Source organism: Falco biarmicus, chromosome 11, assembly GCF_023638135.1.
Source record: "Falco biarmicus isolate bFalBia1 chromosome 11, bFalBia1.pri, whole genome shotgun sequence".
Taxonomy (NCBI): Eukaryota; Metazoa; Chordata; class Aves; order Falconiformes; family Falconidae; genus Falco; species Falco biarmicus.
In genome coordinates, this window is record NC_079298.1 from 33,389,904 (window position 1) to 33,407,861 (window position 17,958).

Consider the following 17,958-nt stretch of genomic DNA (forward strand, 5'->3'; position numbering starts at 1 on the left):
AGCTCTCAAACAGCATTACCAAAGGTCTGGAGAAACAGCTCCACTACAAAATCAGCCCCAATTCCAAGGGAAGCACGATGTGCCGGAACACCAGAAGTAACACGGTACTCGTGCTCAGAGTGACACCTGACAATGCGCTGGATGCTCACCAGTTCACAGCAGTCCTGCTCCTGAAGGTCACAGCAAACTTCTTACCAACCTCTGCAACTGCCATCAGGCTTCAAACTGGTCAGACTGGCCACTCGTAAAGCGAGACCTGAGGAGGAAGCAAGAGGGCTTGTTAGAGAGGAATGACCCCAGCTGCGTGTGGCGGGCCTGCTCTCCATACTCACTGTCGCGTGGACACCTGCTCCAACCCGGACAGCAGAAGGAACACGGCTTCCAGGCAGTAGTTGCACAACAGGCACGTTTATACAGCCAGTGACCTCATGGTAGAGTGACACAGCTGCAAAACTCTCGAGCTGGCCTTCCCCAGCCAGCGCTACTCCCACCCAATGAAGAATACTCACAGTTACTCATCTTGCACCAGGTTCTATGTATTATCAGACCGGCTGACAGGTAATAATAACATGTCTTCTTTAGCAGAAAGCACAACATTGATCAGTAATTGTTAAAAACAAACAAAAACTTAAAAAAAAAAAATACAGCCACACATACTCAACCGCACAAATCTGCCAGCAGGTGAGTCTCTAGATTGCAAGTCCAGGAGGGCATCCTCCCACTGCAAGAGCAGCTTGAGGTCCGTGCCAGCTAACCTAAGCAGTGTAGTCTGTGATCACCTGGCCTCTGAGAAACATTTTTTTTTAAAAAAAAAAACAACCAAAACAAAACCACCATACTCTGCTGACATGTTAGCCAACAGCAAGTACATCAGAACTCATCCTAAAAAACAGACGAGTTTGCTCCTCACATGAAAAAGTATCAAGGCAAGTTGCCTTTCCGTCCTGTAACGCGCAATTCTATCCAGGCTGTGGAGAACAGCACAGCTGACAACAGTAACACTTCTGCAGGTTGTTTGTTTTTTCTAAGTATAGCGTCAAGCAGGTTGTAACCAAAATTTTTAAGTTCCTGGAAGTCCTACGCTTGGTTTTACAGCCTAATGAAACAGCCCTGCAAATAGGTTGCCAGGCTTTGTTTTCCTGAAGGAATAAATTGAGGCAGGGGGTGAAGCAGGACATGACACAAACCAACTCCACCTGCATTCCCTGCACGCAGTAGAGACACAAGTAAGATCGGCAACCTCCTCCTTCTCTGCTAGCATCTGAGATTTTAGCCATGCCAAGACATCAGTTGTGGATTGGGAGGCCTGTTTAGATGAGATCTAGCAGAGGGGAAATTGCAGAGGGGAAGCCAACAATAGTTTCCTGTAGGAGTGTGATGAGGGAGAAAGTGCAGAGAAGCGCTGCTCCAATGCACTGAACATTTTTGGAAACCATCTTGATTCTGCCAGGGATCACTCTGAAAAATCAAAACCAAATAACCCAAACGCTTGCCTGCAGTTTCTCTCAGTGAACAGGGTTATAAAAGCCTACAAACCTACAAGGAGTAAGAGTTACACAGCAGCCAAGTTACAGGCTATCCAGAACGGTATTAACACTTGTACACCTCTATATATTAATCTTTATAAATAGAGTGTTCTACACGAGGAACTGTAGAAAGACGTCATTCAAGGTTGTTGGTTTTTTTTACAAAAGCTTGCGTGGGCTTTTGTTCAGACCTCTGCCTTTTTTCTGCCGGTCAGGAACACTTGTTCTTTTTCCTCCTTCTTCTCCCACCCTGTGCTAAGCACCTTGGTTAATTGTCAGGTCCAATCACGTGCTTTGCCATTCGAAGCAGTGGGAAGGAGACCACATGAAGAGCTGCTCTACAACTTTCAAGGGTGAAAAGCTGAAGTGCGAGGCAGGTTCAGCTGTCAACAGAGTCCCGGGGGAAGCAGGCAGTCATAGTTCATCCCTGGAGGACGGTGCATTGAGAGATGACTGGGAAGGCAGGGCATCCTTGTTCTGAGCATCGCTGTGGATCTTGCCCTGCTGCCGGGATTTCCAGGAGTGCGTTCTGTCCCAGTCCGTTGACACGGTCTCGTTGTCCCAGATTGTAGAGGTCTCTGTGTCGCTGAGGTAGCCTGGCTGCCCTGTGTAGTGGGTGGGGTAAACAAGCAGGGGCTCTGCTGAAAAGGCTTTCAAGTCTCTGGACTCATAGTACTCCATGTACTTCGCTCTAAAGAGAAGAGAAAAATCATCAGTAACAGAGTGAGCATTCATCAGTGCCACTGCTGGTAACTGACACAAGCCAATCCACTGAGCAAACAGGTCCCAGGGAGTGGAGGCAGTGGCTGAGGTGCAGTCTGACTCCCTGCAGCCAGTGCCACACACAATCTATACAGCCAATGCCTCCGATACCAGAGAGCGCCAAGTCCCTCAGGACCAGCCCACAAGCCCTGCACCAGGTAGGGACAATAAACCCTCTGCAGCAGGTCTGTCACCTTCTGTGTCAGGAGCTCTCCCGCAGACAACCAAATAGCACGAGGAATAGCCCTGTCCCCACAGAAGTGAGACACATCAGCATGATCTGAACTAAGAACATTCAGCAAGACAGACCCAGCTCATGGCAACCTGAGCAACGAAGGCGTCCTACTTACACAGGGTGCTTGTTGTACATGACTGGCAGAAATTCATCTACAGGCAGCATCTTGCTGAAAGGCTCAGCTCCGATCAGTTTCTGAGCCCCTTGGAACGAGATTGCATACCCCAGGGTCCAGTACGAGTAATCAGCTTCCACCAGGTTCATGACATTGGGAACTGCTTTCTCAGGCTCTTGCACCTGCATCCTTTTCCGGCCAATGTAGCTTTAAAGGGTGAAAAAACCAAGGAAATTGGAACCAAAGGGAATCTGCAGCCATTAGGACCACAAGACTGTTTGTGTGAACCAGGGAAGGGCAAAGGGTCAATCCAAGAAGCCATCCACAACCAGGCTCACAGATTTCCATCCTGCACCACTCCCAAACATCCAAGCCTTAACCCAGTGGGTGGTATAGCTGCGAAAGACTTCATAAGGGAGCCAAGATTACACAGTCCAAGCCTCAGAACTGAGTCGTGACAGTTCCTCTGTCACAGCAGCAGCTCCAGACACTGCTGAGATCAACCGACGCTGCCCACAAAGGGCAGTAATGGCATCCAATGGGCATTCCAGCATCAGCTTGCCACAGAGGGCAGGTCTGTCCTGATGGGAAGAGCCACTGAGAAGTCTCTGCCCACCTTCCCCTGCACTCCAGCATTAACCTACACCTCTATCCCGATGCAGCAGGTGCTGCTGACCTCCCCTGCATGCCCAGGAGTTCCCAGATGGCCTCGGGCTACGTACTTACATAAGCTCCCAGTCTAGCTGGGCTTGTTCAATGTCACCCATCAGCTTCACGAGCTTCCTTTTAAACTGGTGTTCAAAGCGCACATCATCCTCGATAACAAGCGTCTTCTCCAGTTCTCTGTTCACCACCTGAAACAAGAGGGTTCAGAAGCAATCGCAAGGGCAGACACGGGCCACTGCCTGCACCCTGAAATCGCTGGGGTCAGCCTGACCTGGCATTACCCTCTAGACCGTGCAGGTAGGGAGGCTGAGGAACTGCTCCTAGATTCACAGCTCACTTGGGAGAGACTACGAAAGCCAGTGAGAACAGTCCTGAAAATTCCCTGTGGCTGAGCATCTCAACCTAAAAAAACCCTTTATCTGATGTTGTACCACCTAAAACCCACGAGTTAGCATCCGGCACTACCACAGCAACCACCTCCTCAGAGGAAGGTGCAGCAGCCTTTGATGCCAACGCTGCTGTTCAGAAAAACCTCTTTGGTGGAAGAAAGCGTTGCTGAAGTCTGGGAAGACAGACAATCAAGCGCATCCCAAGTCTGGCCCTGACAGCTTAGAGAACACACACAACCTGCACGTAGGTTCCCATCTGACCGTTGGCAATTTAAAGTCTCAGGCCCAAACGCCCAGCTGACTCCTCGGTGCTGCAGTCGCTCCTGCTGGCTCTGGGCTGGATCAGTGCCCTGCCCTGCTGAGCGCTGCTGCAGCTAACGCCTCTGAAGGCAGAGGGCTGTGCCTCTTTGGGTAACCACTGCCACTGCCCAGTCTTCCTTCAGTACCGAGTCCTTCTCCCTGCCTCCACCACACCTTACTTCAAATAATCCCTCCTGTTGACATCTGGCTGTGTAACTGCAGCATCTCTGACCAGCGCAGCCCGGACCCTCTCAAGTGTCACTCCCCAGGTGAACAGCGAGAGGCGGAAGCTACAGCTTTTACCACCCAAACAAGATCTCTTAGCTCAGGTAACAGAGGCCTCTGCTGTTAAAAATATTCACGATACGCCAGCTTCAAAAAGCCAGTCAGCAGAGTTACTGGAACTTGCCTCAGTCCAGATGCAGAACAAGGGGAAAAAAAAACAGGAGGTGTGTTGTTTTTTTTTTTAAACACCACTTGTTCTTCAAAGCCTTCTTGCCTTTCTCATAAGCACACATGCTCCAAGCAGTCTATCGGATAATTTGCAAAAACAGTCATGAAAATATTCTGATAAAAATTTGCTCAGAGCTGTTGGTAAATGGAAAACAGAGATGAAAAAGCTGAATGCTGCATTCAAGAAAACCCCTGTGTGCAATCCCCTACAAACTAAGGAAAACAGTTTCATCCTACGCTTCCAGAAACGTGCATCATATTTGATGCTCTGCCCTAGGACTGGCTGCAGGACCTGCAAGGCACCCACAAACTCCTTACCTCCTTCCAGATGTAATAGTGACTGAGGAAGCAGCCGATCTCTCCTCTGGTTAGCGGCCTGGAGGAGTACGGGTCCCGGTATCCTGGGAGCATATCGATGCTGAGAGCTTTGAGCTGACTCGTGTTCAGTGCTCTGAGAGAGAGAGAACAGCTATCACCACTTAAAAAGGAAATTCAAGTCAGACACAGGGGCAACATGGGAAATGCTGCTGATGTTCAGAGAAAAAGCGTATCTCAAGAAATTCTTGCACTTGTTTAGCTATAAAACCTGGAGAAAAATTAAATTCTTGATTTACAAGTCTAAATCAAGCTGACAAATCATATCCTTAACTCTGCCAACAACTTCTTGTGGGACCACCAACTTTTCAGTGGCTTGGCTTAGATTATTTTTCTAAGAGGTCTTGATGGGTACCCAAATCTCAAAGACCACTAGATGGCACGTGGGTTCCTATCGCCCTAAGGCCTTTTTGCAGCTCACAGACCAAAAATTTCTGCCTTGATTTCTCATTATAAAAGGGTCTTAACACACCTTAAATTAAGCTTGGAAAGGGCTCCGTCATAGTTACCACTGTAGCACAACTTTGTAGCACTAGGATGGACAGTCTTCCCAGGAGATAAATGCTCTCAAACACTCTCACTGCTGACTCCTTTTAATTGTGTGCAAGTGTTGTAGTTCAAAGAAACCAGTATGATTTTAACAATCATTTTCACGTTAGCCTGAAACACGCTGCCCCAGTTCTCTCATGGAGACTGACTAATTGCAAAAGAAGAAAGAGCGAGCAAAACTGCCCCTAAACAGACCGTGAGGTAGGTAAAAGTGATATTCAGCTCTCCCCTCAGCCCACCCTTCCTCACCAGCAGGCAGCTCAGGGTATCCAAGGTGATGGTGTCAGGCAGTCATGCACAACCCACTCTTCGCAAACATCAGCAACCCCAGCTGAAACTCACTTTCCATCCACAGCCTCCACTATCTTGACTGCAATCTCCTGCTCATAGAGAGTCCTCAGCATCCGATCCCGCCTGTCTTTCCGACGCTTCAGATTGATCATGAAAATCTGGACAGAAGAGAAAGACATCAGCCTCCTGGCTTGGGAGAGAGGAAAAAAAGGGAGCCCTGATCCACCCTTGCCTAACAGCCCTGCTGGAAAACCAGATCTTATGAAAACACCGGGTGTTTTTCATTCCAGGTTGCTTAGAATTTGTCAAAAAATTAAGAGTTGCTTTTGAGTTGCAAGTTGAGAGGCTTGTTGTCTAACAACTACTTTTGATGAATGTTCATAGGGGAAACGTGCTCTTCGAGGGTGAATAAAAGTGAGAGGAGACCAAGTCTATAATTTTCAGAGATACAGGGTATTCTGATTTATATCAAGCACATGGCCACCTCCAGCCTCAGTCCTAGAGGCAACACTGACCTACATGTTCCTCTATAAACGCTGCCACTGCTTGTATTCAGGATTGTCAGCAGGGTCGCCATCCAAGTACAAGGACACGGTAGAGAGGATTTTTGTAATTAATTCAGGCACTGAAAATCCACTGCTACCCCTGCCAGAAAGCCTAGTGGAGAGCCAGTACCCGGAACAGAGATGTCTGGGCAGGGCTCCCTCCAAGCCTTGAGGAGACAGACGCTCTGGTGGAGGGCAGAGGGCTGAAGCCCTCATCTGCAGGTAAACTGCAGAGGGTCAGGGATATTTTTCAGTCCCAGGCAGACAAGTGCAGCCTTGTAGCCTGTGGAGCAAAACCTCATCCCAGTAAGAAGCGGATCAAATTCCAGCTCAGTACAAATACAAAAATAATAAATTGGATAAATAAAGCACAGCCACAAAGGACAACATGGAAAAAACCTACACCAGCTGTGTCCTAAACACAGACGCTCAAATACACATAGCCAAATTGGGTTCAGACTTTACAAGTCATGCAAACAGATGTAGCAGAATACACCAAGAAAACAAAGGCTCCCCTGATCACCACAGCTCCCTCGGTCACGGTGCCACTGCCACCCTGGAAGCTGCATACACAGGGGTTGCTGGCTCTGTGAATAACACGGACACTGGTGAATTAAAGCCCAGCAGACCCCTCTCCAGCCTTCTCCCCTCCATGCCTGCTCTCTCCACAATGTGAGGCAGAGGCAGGAGAGGAATTTCTGTGGGGTCTTGAGGTACTACCAGTGGCAGCAACCATCATTCTGGTTCGCTTTTACTTAAGGTCAAAAATATGTGGCAACCAAGCAGGGCAGGGGGAGAGCTGCCCAGGCAAGGAGACAGCATGTATGGGTTTCATCGCTCCTGGACGTACCCCGGCTGGGCTAGAACCCAGCTGTGAACTTGGCTCCCCCAGCTGCTCCGGGCTCTCCTGTGTCTCCCTAAGATGAGAGAGATCATTCTTTTCCATCACTGGAAAGCAGAAGAGGCTTCCCAAAAGACTAGTTTTTGTCACAGAATGGAAGGGAAGTCAGATGTAGAGGAAACAGCACAAGAACCAGGGAGTTAAATAACCTGTTTTTCAGCCTTGCCTCTGCCACCTGCTCCCGAGCTGGGTTAAAATCCGTATCATCAAGACAGGAAGCCCAAAGATTTCCTGGGCACCGTCCTGGTACACAAACCTGCACTTCTAATCAAGGGTCTTGTAGCAAGTATTCAGTGCCCACACAGACCTGAGTGGCCTTGTTTCTCCACCACAAACACCAGGGGGAAAGACCACTCCCTGAGCCCTTTCCCTTCTGCTTCCCTGAGCTCAGCAGCTCTCCCCAAATAAGGATGGCATTTTCTCCTCGTAGAAGGCTTATGTCAAGAAGATGAGTGATTGGGAAGAGCTAACTATGTGAAAAGATGATGTACTCCAGGGGAAACTGCTAGAAGCTCAGCTACAGGGAGAACTCGGGTCCTCTAGGTGATGAGTGGGAAGACAAGACAGTAACAGCAAAATAGGTTCCTTACTTCATCAAATCCCATCTTGTCAGGGTGCTTCAGAGGAACAGAGACATACTGAGAGGGTTCGATGGGAGGACGATCGACTGAAAGAGAGAAGAGATCCCAAACAGCACATTCACATACACACTGCATCAATGTGATGTATTGTGTTTTTATCACCAGGCCTAAAGCCCCAGGGAGCTGGGATGTGGAGTCAGTGCAGGGGCAGGTACAGCAGAAAGCATCCACGTTGCAAAGCAGAAGCCAGCAGCCATGTGCCAGACAGACATCATGACAAAAACAAGGCTCTGCAGCATCCTTTTTGCATTAAAGATGCATTTTTGCATTTGATCAAGGGAAGTTGAGAGATTTTGTGAATGGGGTTGACCTGACCGTGAAGTGATTATATCCCTAGGTAGAAAAGCAGTGGAAAAATGGAACGCTGCATATCAAAAGAGTATGAGAGCAGTCGGGTCAGGATGCAGACTCCCAAGGGGAAGACAGCTGGGCTGCTGGCAGGCGAGGTCTACAAACATTAACTCTGGGGGGGGGTCCATCATGGCAGGGCACAACAACTTACTCATAGCCTCAATTAGTGTGTGCACAAAGTTCTCAGTTTCTTCTTGCAGCGTTTGGTGTGATTTCAGGGGCATGGGCAGGAAACCATAGTGTTCACGGTTGCAGATGAACATCTGTATTCCTGGGGATCACAGGAAAACAGAAATTAGAATCAGGTCTTTTACCAGCCGATTGTGCACTCTGCAATACTCTGTTGCTATGTAGCCACAATCAAACTTACGCCAGGACCTCAGTCCTGAAAACTTCTGCTTCATAAACAAACAATTCAAACACATCACACTGCCATTTGCTGTTTTATTTGGCTGGCAGCAAGTGGCCTCTCCTATGAAACCAATTGCTACTCGCTCCCCGACAGCAGTATTTTTAACCAGAATCCGTTTTCTCCTAGGAGAGACTGGGAACCCATGCCTTTGACCAGAGAAAGGGTCTTTTTTGGCTGTTGCCTATGAAAACAAGCCTACAGCAGAAGGCAGAACCGGCCTTTAGCACAAGGGGTGTCTGACCCACCCAGCAGAACTGCTGCAGGTACCTGGGGGTACCACAGAAGCCCCCTTCCCCAGAACCCTGCTGGCACTGCTCAGCCCTGGCACCTCACCCGACAAGCCCTTCACAGACCCGGAGCCAAAGGCAGGAACAGGTTTTCGCCCTCGGAGTGAGGCAGCCTCAAGCGGTGCGATGGCTTCCAGCGGCGCTGTGCCAAGGAGCAGCAGTGGTGGCCTTGGGGATGCGGGGCCTCCCACCCCACAGAGACCCAGGGAGCCTCCAGAGGGGAGACATGGGGCTCAGAGGTGGGGGAAACACACAGGTTTCAAAGCTCAGGGTGAAGGGCAGAGGCATTTGCACCCACGACTGGGCAGCACTGCCCCTCGGTGAGAGGTGGCCGGCCCTGCGCGCCCAGCAAAGACAGCGGCAGCTCCATCCCAGCAGCCAGCCGTGGAGAGGGAAAAATCCCAACAAACCCAGCGTGGCAAGGGGCAATGGCAGCTTTCATCTGTGCTTTGCGAGGATTCTCTGTCAGACCGCAATAAATACAGAACGACTCTTCCAGCGTGGAGGAGCCAAGCCTGATCCCCAGCTCCGACAGCACACAGCTGGCCAGGTGCCAGCCCAGGCAGCTCAGCTCTGCTGGGATCACACGGGATGAAGCTGTGGGGCCCAAGGCACCAGTCTAGCTGCAGGGCCTGTTACTGGCCTAGCAAGGGATTCAGCCTGGGGTTTGCAGTCGGGCATCTTCCTGCTTCTGTTTGCTTTGGCTAGAAGATAAAGGCAATCTATTTTTACCTGTGCTGGCAAAGGACTTTGAGGAACAGGTATACACATACAATAACCATCCTGGAAGCACCAAGTCTACCACCAAACATGGTCCTTTCCTCTCCAGGATTAGTTTTACTGTGCCCTGAAGATTAGAGGAAAACCCTAGCGAGAGCCACTAGCAAGAAGAAAAGATGCTTTCCAAAAGAGGTGGTAATGTAACAGCCTTCTACTCCAAAGCTTTTGCAACTGCTCGTCCAAGGGGCCAAATCTGAAGGTGTGAAACAAGGAGAGGATGCAAAGCTGCTCCTCAGAGCAGACACTCTTGCAAGGGAGGGACACCCCCACCACCCCCACTGAGAGTGTTCACTGGGAACGTCCTGGCTGCTCCCGCAGGACTAAAGAAGGCTTTGCTCACTATCCGCTACAACTGCGGCAACACAGGGCCTGACAGCCCATCAGGCAACGCACTCAAAAGCTACAGCCAGATAAGCCAAAGGAAAGTATTTCCGTTGTTTTTCACTGAGTTCTGGTCAGGTCCTTTATTAATTAATCACAATCTGAGAGCCGCTAGAACACATACAACTGGCCAAGCAGATTTAACAAAAAATGTAAACTGCCTCTTGTTTCTTAAAAAAAAAAAAAAAAAAAAAAAAAGTACAACCACCCCCCTCCCTCCAGCAAATAAATGAAAACCAGACACTACCTGGTGTGTCAATGCTTTCATGTGTTGGTCCCCCTAATCCTTGGTATTTTTAGCAGAGCAGAATTGTCTACTTTAATGACCCCGGTGTTTCCACCATTTTAAGTTCTGCAAGCAAATTGCTGGCTACACTACTTGCCAAAACACATTCAGCTGTCAGCTGCAATTTAGGTAAATGGCAGAATAAAAAATACTACCTGCTGACATTAATGGATTTGGCACTGATCTAATCAACTAATCTTATCTGGCTCACTGATCTCTGTTCTTAATCTTCCACTGGCTTAAACACTGTTAATCTGCATAAATTCATGCCAGCGTTTCTGTTCCTTCTGGGATAAAAGCTACTTTAGAATGGTAAAGCCACCTTAACATGGGGAGGGGGACTTGCTGTCCAGCTCTGTTTTTTTACCAAAACAAATGATTGCTATAAGGGACAGAACAGCTGTAGGTATGTGCGTTACTATTAGCCGTTGTAAGGCAGAGACCAGGATTCACAGCCGTGCCCTAAACCCACAGCCACATTCAGACAACCCGAATTTCCCCCACATCCCTGTGAGCAGACCTTCCAGCTGGCTGGCTGTCGGGCTTCAGAGCCTCAGGCTGCAAGGAGCTCAGGAGATCTGGCTGGCTAAACGCTACCTTGTGAGTGCAAGGCGCTCCAGAGAGTCCACCCTTGCCAATAAAACACTCCCACTGAGGTTTGTTCTGAGTCCGTACTCCCCCCACAGGCCACGCTCTCTCAGCAGAAGTGGGAAGGACAGTCTCTTTAGGGCATCACAAAACAATCGCTTTGAGCAGCAGATTCACTGTTGAAAATCAACGGTTTCATTTGAGGCATTAAGTGCACTGGCCTGGACAAAACCCAGCATCATTTGAGACTTTAGGGAAGTAAGTGAAGTTACTCCAAAGAGAAGTTTACCTCAAAGTCCATACATTTTTCACATTTCTGAACTTGGATGTCATCCTTCTATCATGGGTGACAAACTCAGCCCAGGACACAAGCCAACAATCTGAGCAGACCAATGGGCCAGACTGCTGAAGCAAAGCCTTTCATGTCATGGATCAGTCATGAGAAAAGCTGAAGTGTTATAGCATGGAAGGAAAAAATGATGGGTTTGAACCCCTGAAATACTTCTTCAGCAGCTGGAGCTCATGTGATGCAGTTACCACATACGTTGGATGCTGCATTTCTGGGAGAGCTGTCAGAGGGAACAAGCAGGGCAGGCTGATGTCAAGGAGCCAGCTTTGCTATCCAGACTGAAATCTCAGTTCTCCTCTGGAGCCAACATACTGATGTCGTGACTCAAAGTCAGGGCCCCAAAGGTGCTCTGCGAGTTCACATCTTGCCTCTGCCTCCCAAGGGCTCTAATTTCAGCCCTTGCTGCCTCCTCTCTACCACTCCTTTCTCATTTGATGCCCCTTATCCTCTCATTGCTGAGTTTTAAAAAGCTCTGCTTAGGCTGCCAAGACAAGACCATTTCTTTCAGTGCTTGTCAGGACCTTCACACCACAAACATCACTAAAATGAAAGCTACAAACAGCTGGTGGCTGCTGTGCTGCTCTGGGAACGGTAGGAAAGGCAGTCTGCTCAGCCTGCCTCTTCTGCAGAAGTGATTGCCAACAAACCATACTTCTTCACTTTCTCTCTGCTTGTCTGTTCCCCAAAAACAGCCCTTCCTTCTCACCTTAACTTTGCCTCTTTTACAAACAGAAGACAGCTAACACCAACAGCACATCACTCAGAGGACCCGCAAACAACTTCTCCCTATTAATTCACCTCAGCAAGCCAGCAAACCAGTCTTGAAGCTCTGAACCGAAGCACGTTTATTGGTGCCACTGAGGCTGCATCAGTGCTTTTGTCCTTGTAAGGCCCCAGACTTTCCCCTTCCCAATGCAGCAGGGCCAAGAACCACAGGGATGGCCATTACAGCCGCAGCCTTCCCGGGAGCTCCTTGCAGCTCTGACACTGCTACGCACCCGTCTGCCAGCCAGGACTTTGCTTTAGACAGAATACCCACCAGCTCCACTCTCCACAAAGAAATGGCACTAAATAAACATCCTCACCACAAGTACAAGCAGCAGTAGCAGCAGTCGCATGCACTTAAGAGACAGTGATTTCTCCGAGACACCTAGAGCTCTCTGCCAACACCAACAGCCATTCCAGACAAAGGAGAAGGACACTGAGGTTGTGCCTTGGCCCGAGAAGAGCCCTGTATCTCAGGTCTAACTGAAATCCTCCCACTGTCCAGCGGAAACTGATCCCAGTTATCCGCCAGAGCGGTACACATATTCTCTCTGCTGTGCCCCAAGGATCTCAAGGCAGCTCTCTGTGCTCAGCTGGTTCTCCCAAAGTACCAATGATACCACGTCAAGCAATGTCAAGTATGCAGAGGTTTTACTGCTTGCACATGAGCTCTAACCTGCTCTTGCCTGCAAGAGATTTCCTTTCAGCACAGTCCACAGACTCCACATTGTTCCCCTGCAAGTTACACTGATTTTGCTTTAAAAGCAGAAAACAAAAAAACACCAAAAACCAGAACAAAATCCCCCCACACCTCAGACAATTCCTGCTGAGCTGCCGTGAAGCACAGCCTCATCAGCGCTGCAGGTAAGCAACTTGGGGTTTGTTTTCCACAAGGGCTGCTACATTTAGAAAGAGTCTCTTGCCCTTACTCCCTTCCTCATGGATCTCCTGGAAGCGGTGACTTCAGATCCCTTACCTATGGACTTCAAGGATACCTTCTGCTCTCACAGCATTCACCTGTGTTCACTACTGTCTTGCTGTGACACAAACCAGGGGTGGATGCCACACGTTTTCTTTCTGAAACACTGCCCCCATCCCAAGAATGGTTCCCATGGCCTTTGAAGCTAGCCGATTCAAAACTGCATTGCCTCTCCCTTGCTGCTAGTTATCCCTGACTAGATCTGAAAGAGGAAAGGGAACTGGGTCTTAGCTCAACACTACAGTCAACACAGGACTTCTGGCTGTGAACTCCAGCTAGAGGTCTGCATGTCTCTACTAGTGACTCCTCCCCAGCAAAGGCTCCCGACATACCTGCTTGGCGACTGGAAAAGGCAAAGACCATGATATCATCAAAGCTCCAGGTGTAGTCCTGGTGAGGGGGGTAGAACATCAGCTTGGTGGAGGCCTCTTTCCTCAAGTCAATGAGGAACGTGGAATGAATCATCGGGACAGCAAAACAGCCTGTCCTCTTCCATTCCCGAATCAGGGGATAATCCAAGGTCCTTTTGTAATAGCCCTGAAATCACAACGAGGGGGCTGCTTGTTACAAAGAGATTTCTGTTTTGGAGATGCTCCTTAGCAAAAGCTCTCACCCTTAGACTTCCCCAGCAGAGATGGATCAATGCTCAATTCTCAGGTTTTTAAGTGTCTCCCATTTGGAAAGGGCTCAGTCGGGTATTTAGAAACAACCTCCATCCCAAAAGCTAAGGCTCAACCTTCTCTCTCTCCTTTCTAGCAGTGATTGGAAATCCAAGCCTTACAGTTGCAAAAATTTTCTTGCAAAAGAGCATCAAACCTTGGACTATTTTCTCCTGGCTCTTCAAAAACTTTTTTTGCACATAAGACTCTCAGGTCTGATCCTGGAAGCTGACGAGCATCTGTGACATCCTCCATGTTCAACAGGTACAAAGGACATTCAGTGTCTCACAAAATAGGACCTGCAAATTATTTCTGACCATGACTTAAAAAAAATTTAAAATTATCATTTGCTTCATTGCAGTGAAGGCAACATCTCAATCTTTATCAGCTATGTAAGAATCCCTGCTTCCTCCATCCCAGGGCAAGCAGGTTTAATACTCACCCCTGAGCTCTCCCCACAGACTGCCTGGGGGCAGCACTTCAGTCAGCTCATTTCTCTGTAAGCATGAGCTCTGCTCACCTTCCAGCGTTGTGGATGCAACACCCACGTTGTGCAGCTCACAGCTGCTTTTGCAGGTGTATTAAGTATACAGCTATCAGATTTGGAAATAAACACACTGAATTCCTCCAGAAAGAAAATCTTAACGCACAGTAAGACATCCAGACATGTGAATCCAGAGCAGATTCTGGTCTTTACAGAAATAGGAGTCACTAAAATAAGTTAAAGTTCCTCGTACATTATATTTTCCATGAGCATCCTAGCAAAGGCTGAGTGAATCACTGCACAACCACTTTACCCTGGTTTTGTGTAGAGGCATGGTGTGGCGCATTTGTCTGTTTATGTATTTGTTGATCCTTTCCTCTGCCCTTTAGACATCTAGTCCCCACAGTATGGTCAGAAGGTATCTCAAACACAGCTGGTCTGATTTTCATGAAAAGGAACAAGTGAGCAGAGACCTTACTGGTGTTCCCACTGAAGGAAGGGTTAAGACATTCAACCTTTACCAGACATCTGAGAATGCCCACAGGTGAGAGATGCTGGAAACTAATCTTTCCTCCTCCAGTCGCTCGCTATGGGGTTTTGGGGCTTTTCACTGCTCATAAATCATGTGTAGTCAAGAAAGACTCCAACTTGTCAGCACTGCTGCTGTGCTCGCCTTAGGTTAGCTTCATGACGACTAAATGTCAAGCTGTCTGGAGTTGGGTTTGGCTGCTTGTTGCTCAGTGCTGGAGGCGGTGTTTCAGGGTGTGCTCCAGCTCTTACTCCCTCCCCAAGTCCCCAGGGAGAGCAAGGCTGAGAGCATGAAGCTGTGGGACTGTGAGCACAAAAACAAGCAGCAGCAACTAAGAAAAAAAACAAAGTGGAAACTTTCCTGTTCATTTGAGCAGCTTTTTTTCACCAAATTCTGCAAGACACATTTGCTGCTAGGTTTTTCCCCTCTCCTTTCTCTCAGCTAATGCTGGTAATGATGGAAACTTACTACTGGAGAGGTAACATCAGGGGCCAGGGCTGAAGCTGGTGCACACGGGCACAGATCCATTTCAGCCTGCGGAGCAATGCTGATTTACATCAGTGGAAAACCTGGCTGTCTCAGGACTTAACCTTAACGGCTTAAAGGACAACGCCTTTGCTATGAAGCTTCTATCTCCATTTTAAAACAAAAACTGAAACAAGTAAACACCCATCATGCCCACCCCCCTGTTTCTTATCTATGTATTTACTTCCCAAGAATTTGGGAAGTTCAGGACCTTTTCCTGTTATTTTTACTCAGTTAGTTAGTCTGAACTGTGGAACTCCTTCCCATAAGATGGCATCGGTGCCAAAAAAATCAAAGTTTCAGACAGTGCTTTCTATAAAATAATAATAAAAAATAATCACTGAGAGCTTTAAAGATAAAGATCTCCCTCAAAGAATCATAGAGAAGGAGATTACCAGAGGCTAGGAAAATATTTTGGGGAAGTTATCGTTCACTTACTTGTTTGCCATGCTCTTATATTATTCCCTAGGCATCTACTAGGAACCGCTGGTAGCCAATGGACGTTTGGTCTGACCCAGTACACTTGTTATGTTTTCACCCTGCCTGTGGTCCCTACTAGTGTCCTTGCTAACACTGGGAAGCAAGAATGATGGTTTACACTAGGTAAATAGAAGAAAAAGGGAATGGAGTTTGCTCTTTGTTTCACTCCAGCAATAGTGACAATAATTAGCATCTGGTTAGTTTTCTGGAATAAAGCAAGAGGGTAGGGAAGGGCAGGACCATGGAGCTTCTCTGAAGTATTCCTTTTCACATGCCCCAGGGAAGTTCCAAGCTGTGTGCGCAGCTCGAACTTAAACACATTTGCCTATGCAGTAGGGCAAGCTTGTCTTTACCAAGAGGGAAATGCAAGACTCAGGCATGGAAGTAAAAAGAAGGAAATTCTGAAGCTTTCCAGGAGAGACACAGCTTGGGATCCTGCCGCCTCGAAGGATGAGGAAACACATGCCAGCAGCAGACTAGAGAACAAGTGAAAAAGCTGATCTCATTACTGAGGCTTACCTGGGAGAAAAAAAAGCATTAACTACAGTCTCCATTTCAGCTTCAATGTCTTGAAAAGCCTACCCAGAGCTTAGTCAAGAACATTTCAAAGGCAGAGTGAAAAAAAGCAAAAAATTACCATGACAATATATCTGCCCTTCTATAGATTTACATATCCAAGGTGGTTATACTGGGTTTGGCTGGGATGCAGTTAATTTTCTTCACAGCAGCCAGTACAGTGCTGTGTTTCAGACTGCTGACCAAAACAGTGTTGGTAACACATGATGTTTTAGCTGCTGCTGAAGCATGTTTGCACAGCATCAAGGCCTTCTCTGTTTCTCACTCTGTTCCCCACAGCGAGTAGGCTGGGGATGGGCAAGAGGTTGGGAAGGTACACAGCTGGGACAGGTGACCCCAACTGACCACAGTGATTTTCCATACCATATAACATCATGCTCAGCAGTAACACTGGGTGGGGGGGAGTTTTTCCAAAGTAGCTGGTGCTCGGGGAATGGCTTGGCATGCATCTCCTGGTGGTAAGTGACTGTTTTTCTATCACTTTTTTATTTGGGGTTTGTTTTCCCCAATTCACTTATTAAACTGTCTTTATCTCAACCCCTGATGATTGCTTTTGGGTTTGGTTTTTGGTTTTTTGCTTCTGCTTTTCCAATTTGCTCCCCTATCCTGCTGGGTGGGAACAAGTAAGTGACTGGGTGGGTGCTTATCTACCAGCCAGGGTCAGCACACCACAGTGATACAGACCAGCTTGTAAAGTGATAGCTCAACCTCATTTTGGCTCTAAAAATAATGCTATTTCTACTACACAACATTTTTATATCTGATACTTTCTGCAGTATATGTGATCTGAAAAGGTAACATAGAACTAATTTCTGTACTCATCACTTCTGTCCTTCACACCAGTACCCTTTACATACACACTTCAGCACACACACTGCATACAATGCAAAGGATGTTGTCCCACTACATAAATCTTGTTCATATGTGAAAAAAATAACCTATACACAATGGAGAGCTGTAGAAAGAAAAGCAAATTCCTCTCAGATTAGTGTCACTATACAGGAAAGCTAGTATAAAATTATGTACAGAGAGTTTTAAGGCCATTACACAAACATATGGAAACATCTCCAATTCTGGTGTGTATATCAGTATTTTTTATGTAGTTAGTGGGATTGTATCAATTCCCAACACTTCTGGCAAAGCAAGCTCTGGTTCCTCCAGATTCAACTTTTTCAAATGAGGAATCTCAGATAAGGAAGCAAGTTTCAGCTATGTGCCTGCACATCCAGTGCAGAACATGTACTGCTTTGCTCATACCTATAGCTCAGCTAGAAAACAAAGCCTGAAAAACATTCACAGACTGCAACATCCTCTCTACTCTTCTTCCCAGCTTCCCTATAAAGGTACGGACCTTCCCCAAAGACACCCACCCAAGATTTGGGGTGCCACCACTATGACAGGTGCAAGCCAACTACCCTTCACCACACGCCAACACTGCCTCTGCATGCCTCAGAGGTACAGCAGCTTCTTTTCAGAAGGACACTATAAAAGCAGACGGGAAAGCCCACAGAAGAGAAGCAATGCCCACTGCTCCACAGACACAAGGCAGGAGGCCTTTGAAAATACAGCTTGCACAGTCACCCAGCACCGTTCACGAGGTCACTTGCCTGGGGAGTGATGCCGCACCAGAAGTTAGAGTAGAGAGAGCGAGACTCGAGCATTGGTGCCACCAATGTCTTGTTTTCTGCTATCATCAGGTTCAGGGTTTCTGGGTTGGTCAATAAATTATCTGCATCAATGAACTAGAGAAAGAAGAGGGGAAGAGAAAAAAAAATCGTT

At 47.8% G+C, this 17,958-nt stretch overlaps 1 protein-coding gene across 2 annotated transcripts in view; it reads right to left on the minus strand.

Moving 5' to 3' along the window:
- Positions 1-515: 515 nt before the first annotated feature.
- The window catches only part of COLGALT2 (collagen beta(1-O)galactosyltransferase 2), a 59,917-nt gene continuing 42,474 nt past the window's right edge, over positions 516-17,958 (minus strand). For both annotated transcript variants that reach the window (XM_056355639.1, XM_056355638.1), the window contains 9 exons: positions 17,787-17,921; positions 13,259-13,463; positions 8,251-8,370; positions 7,698-7,774; positions 5,713-5,819; positions 4,765-4,897; positions 3,365-3,492; positions 2,639-2,845; positions 516-2,217 (listed from right to left, as the gene is read on the minus strand). In XM_056355639.1, the coding sequence (XP_056211614.1) occupies positions 1,941-2,217; positions 2,639-2,845; positions 3,365-3,492; positions 4,765-4,897; positions 5,713-5,819; positions 7,698-7,774; positions 8,251-8,370; positions 13,259-13,463; positions 17,787-17,921 (1,389 nt within the window). In that variant the 3' untranslated portion in view covers positions 516-1,940. The remainder of the gene's footprint in view (positions 2,218-2,638; positions 2,846-3,364; positions 3,493-4,764; positions 4,898-5,712; positions 5,820-7,697; positions 7,775-8,250; positions 8,371-13,258; positions 13,464-17,786; positions 17,922-17,958) is intronic.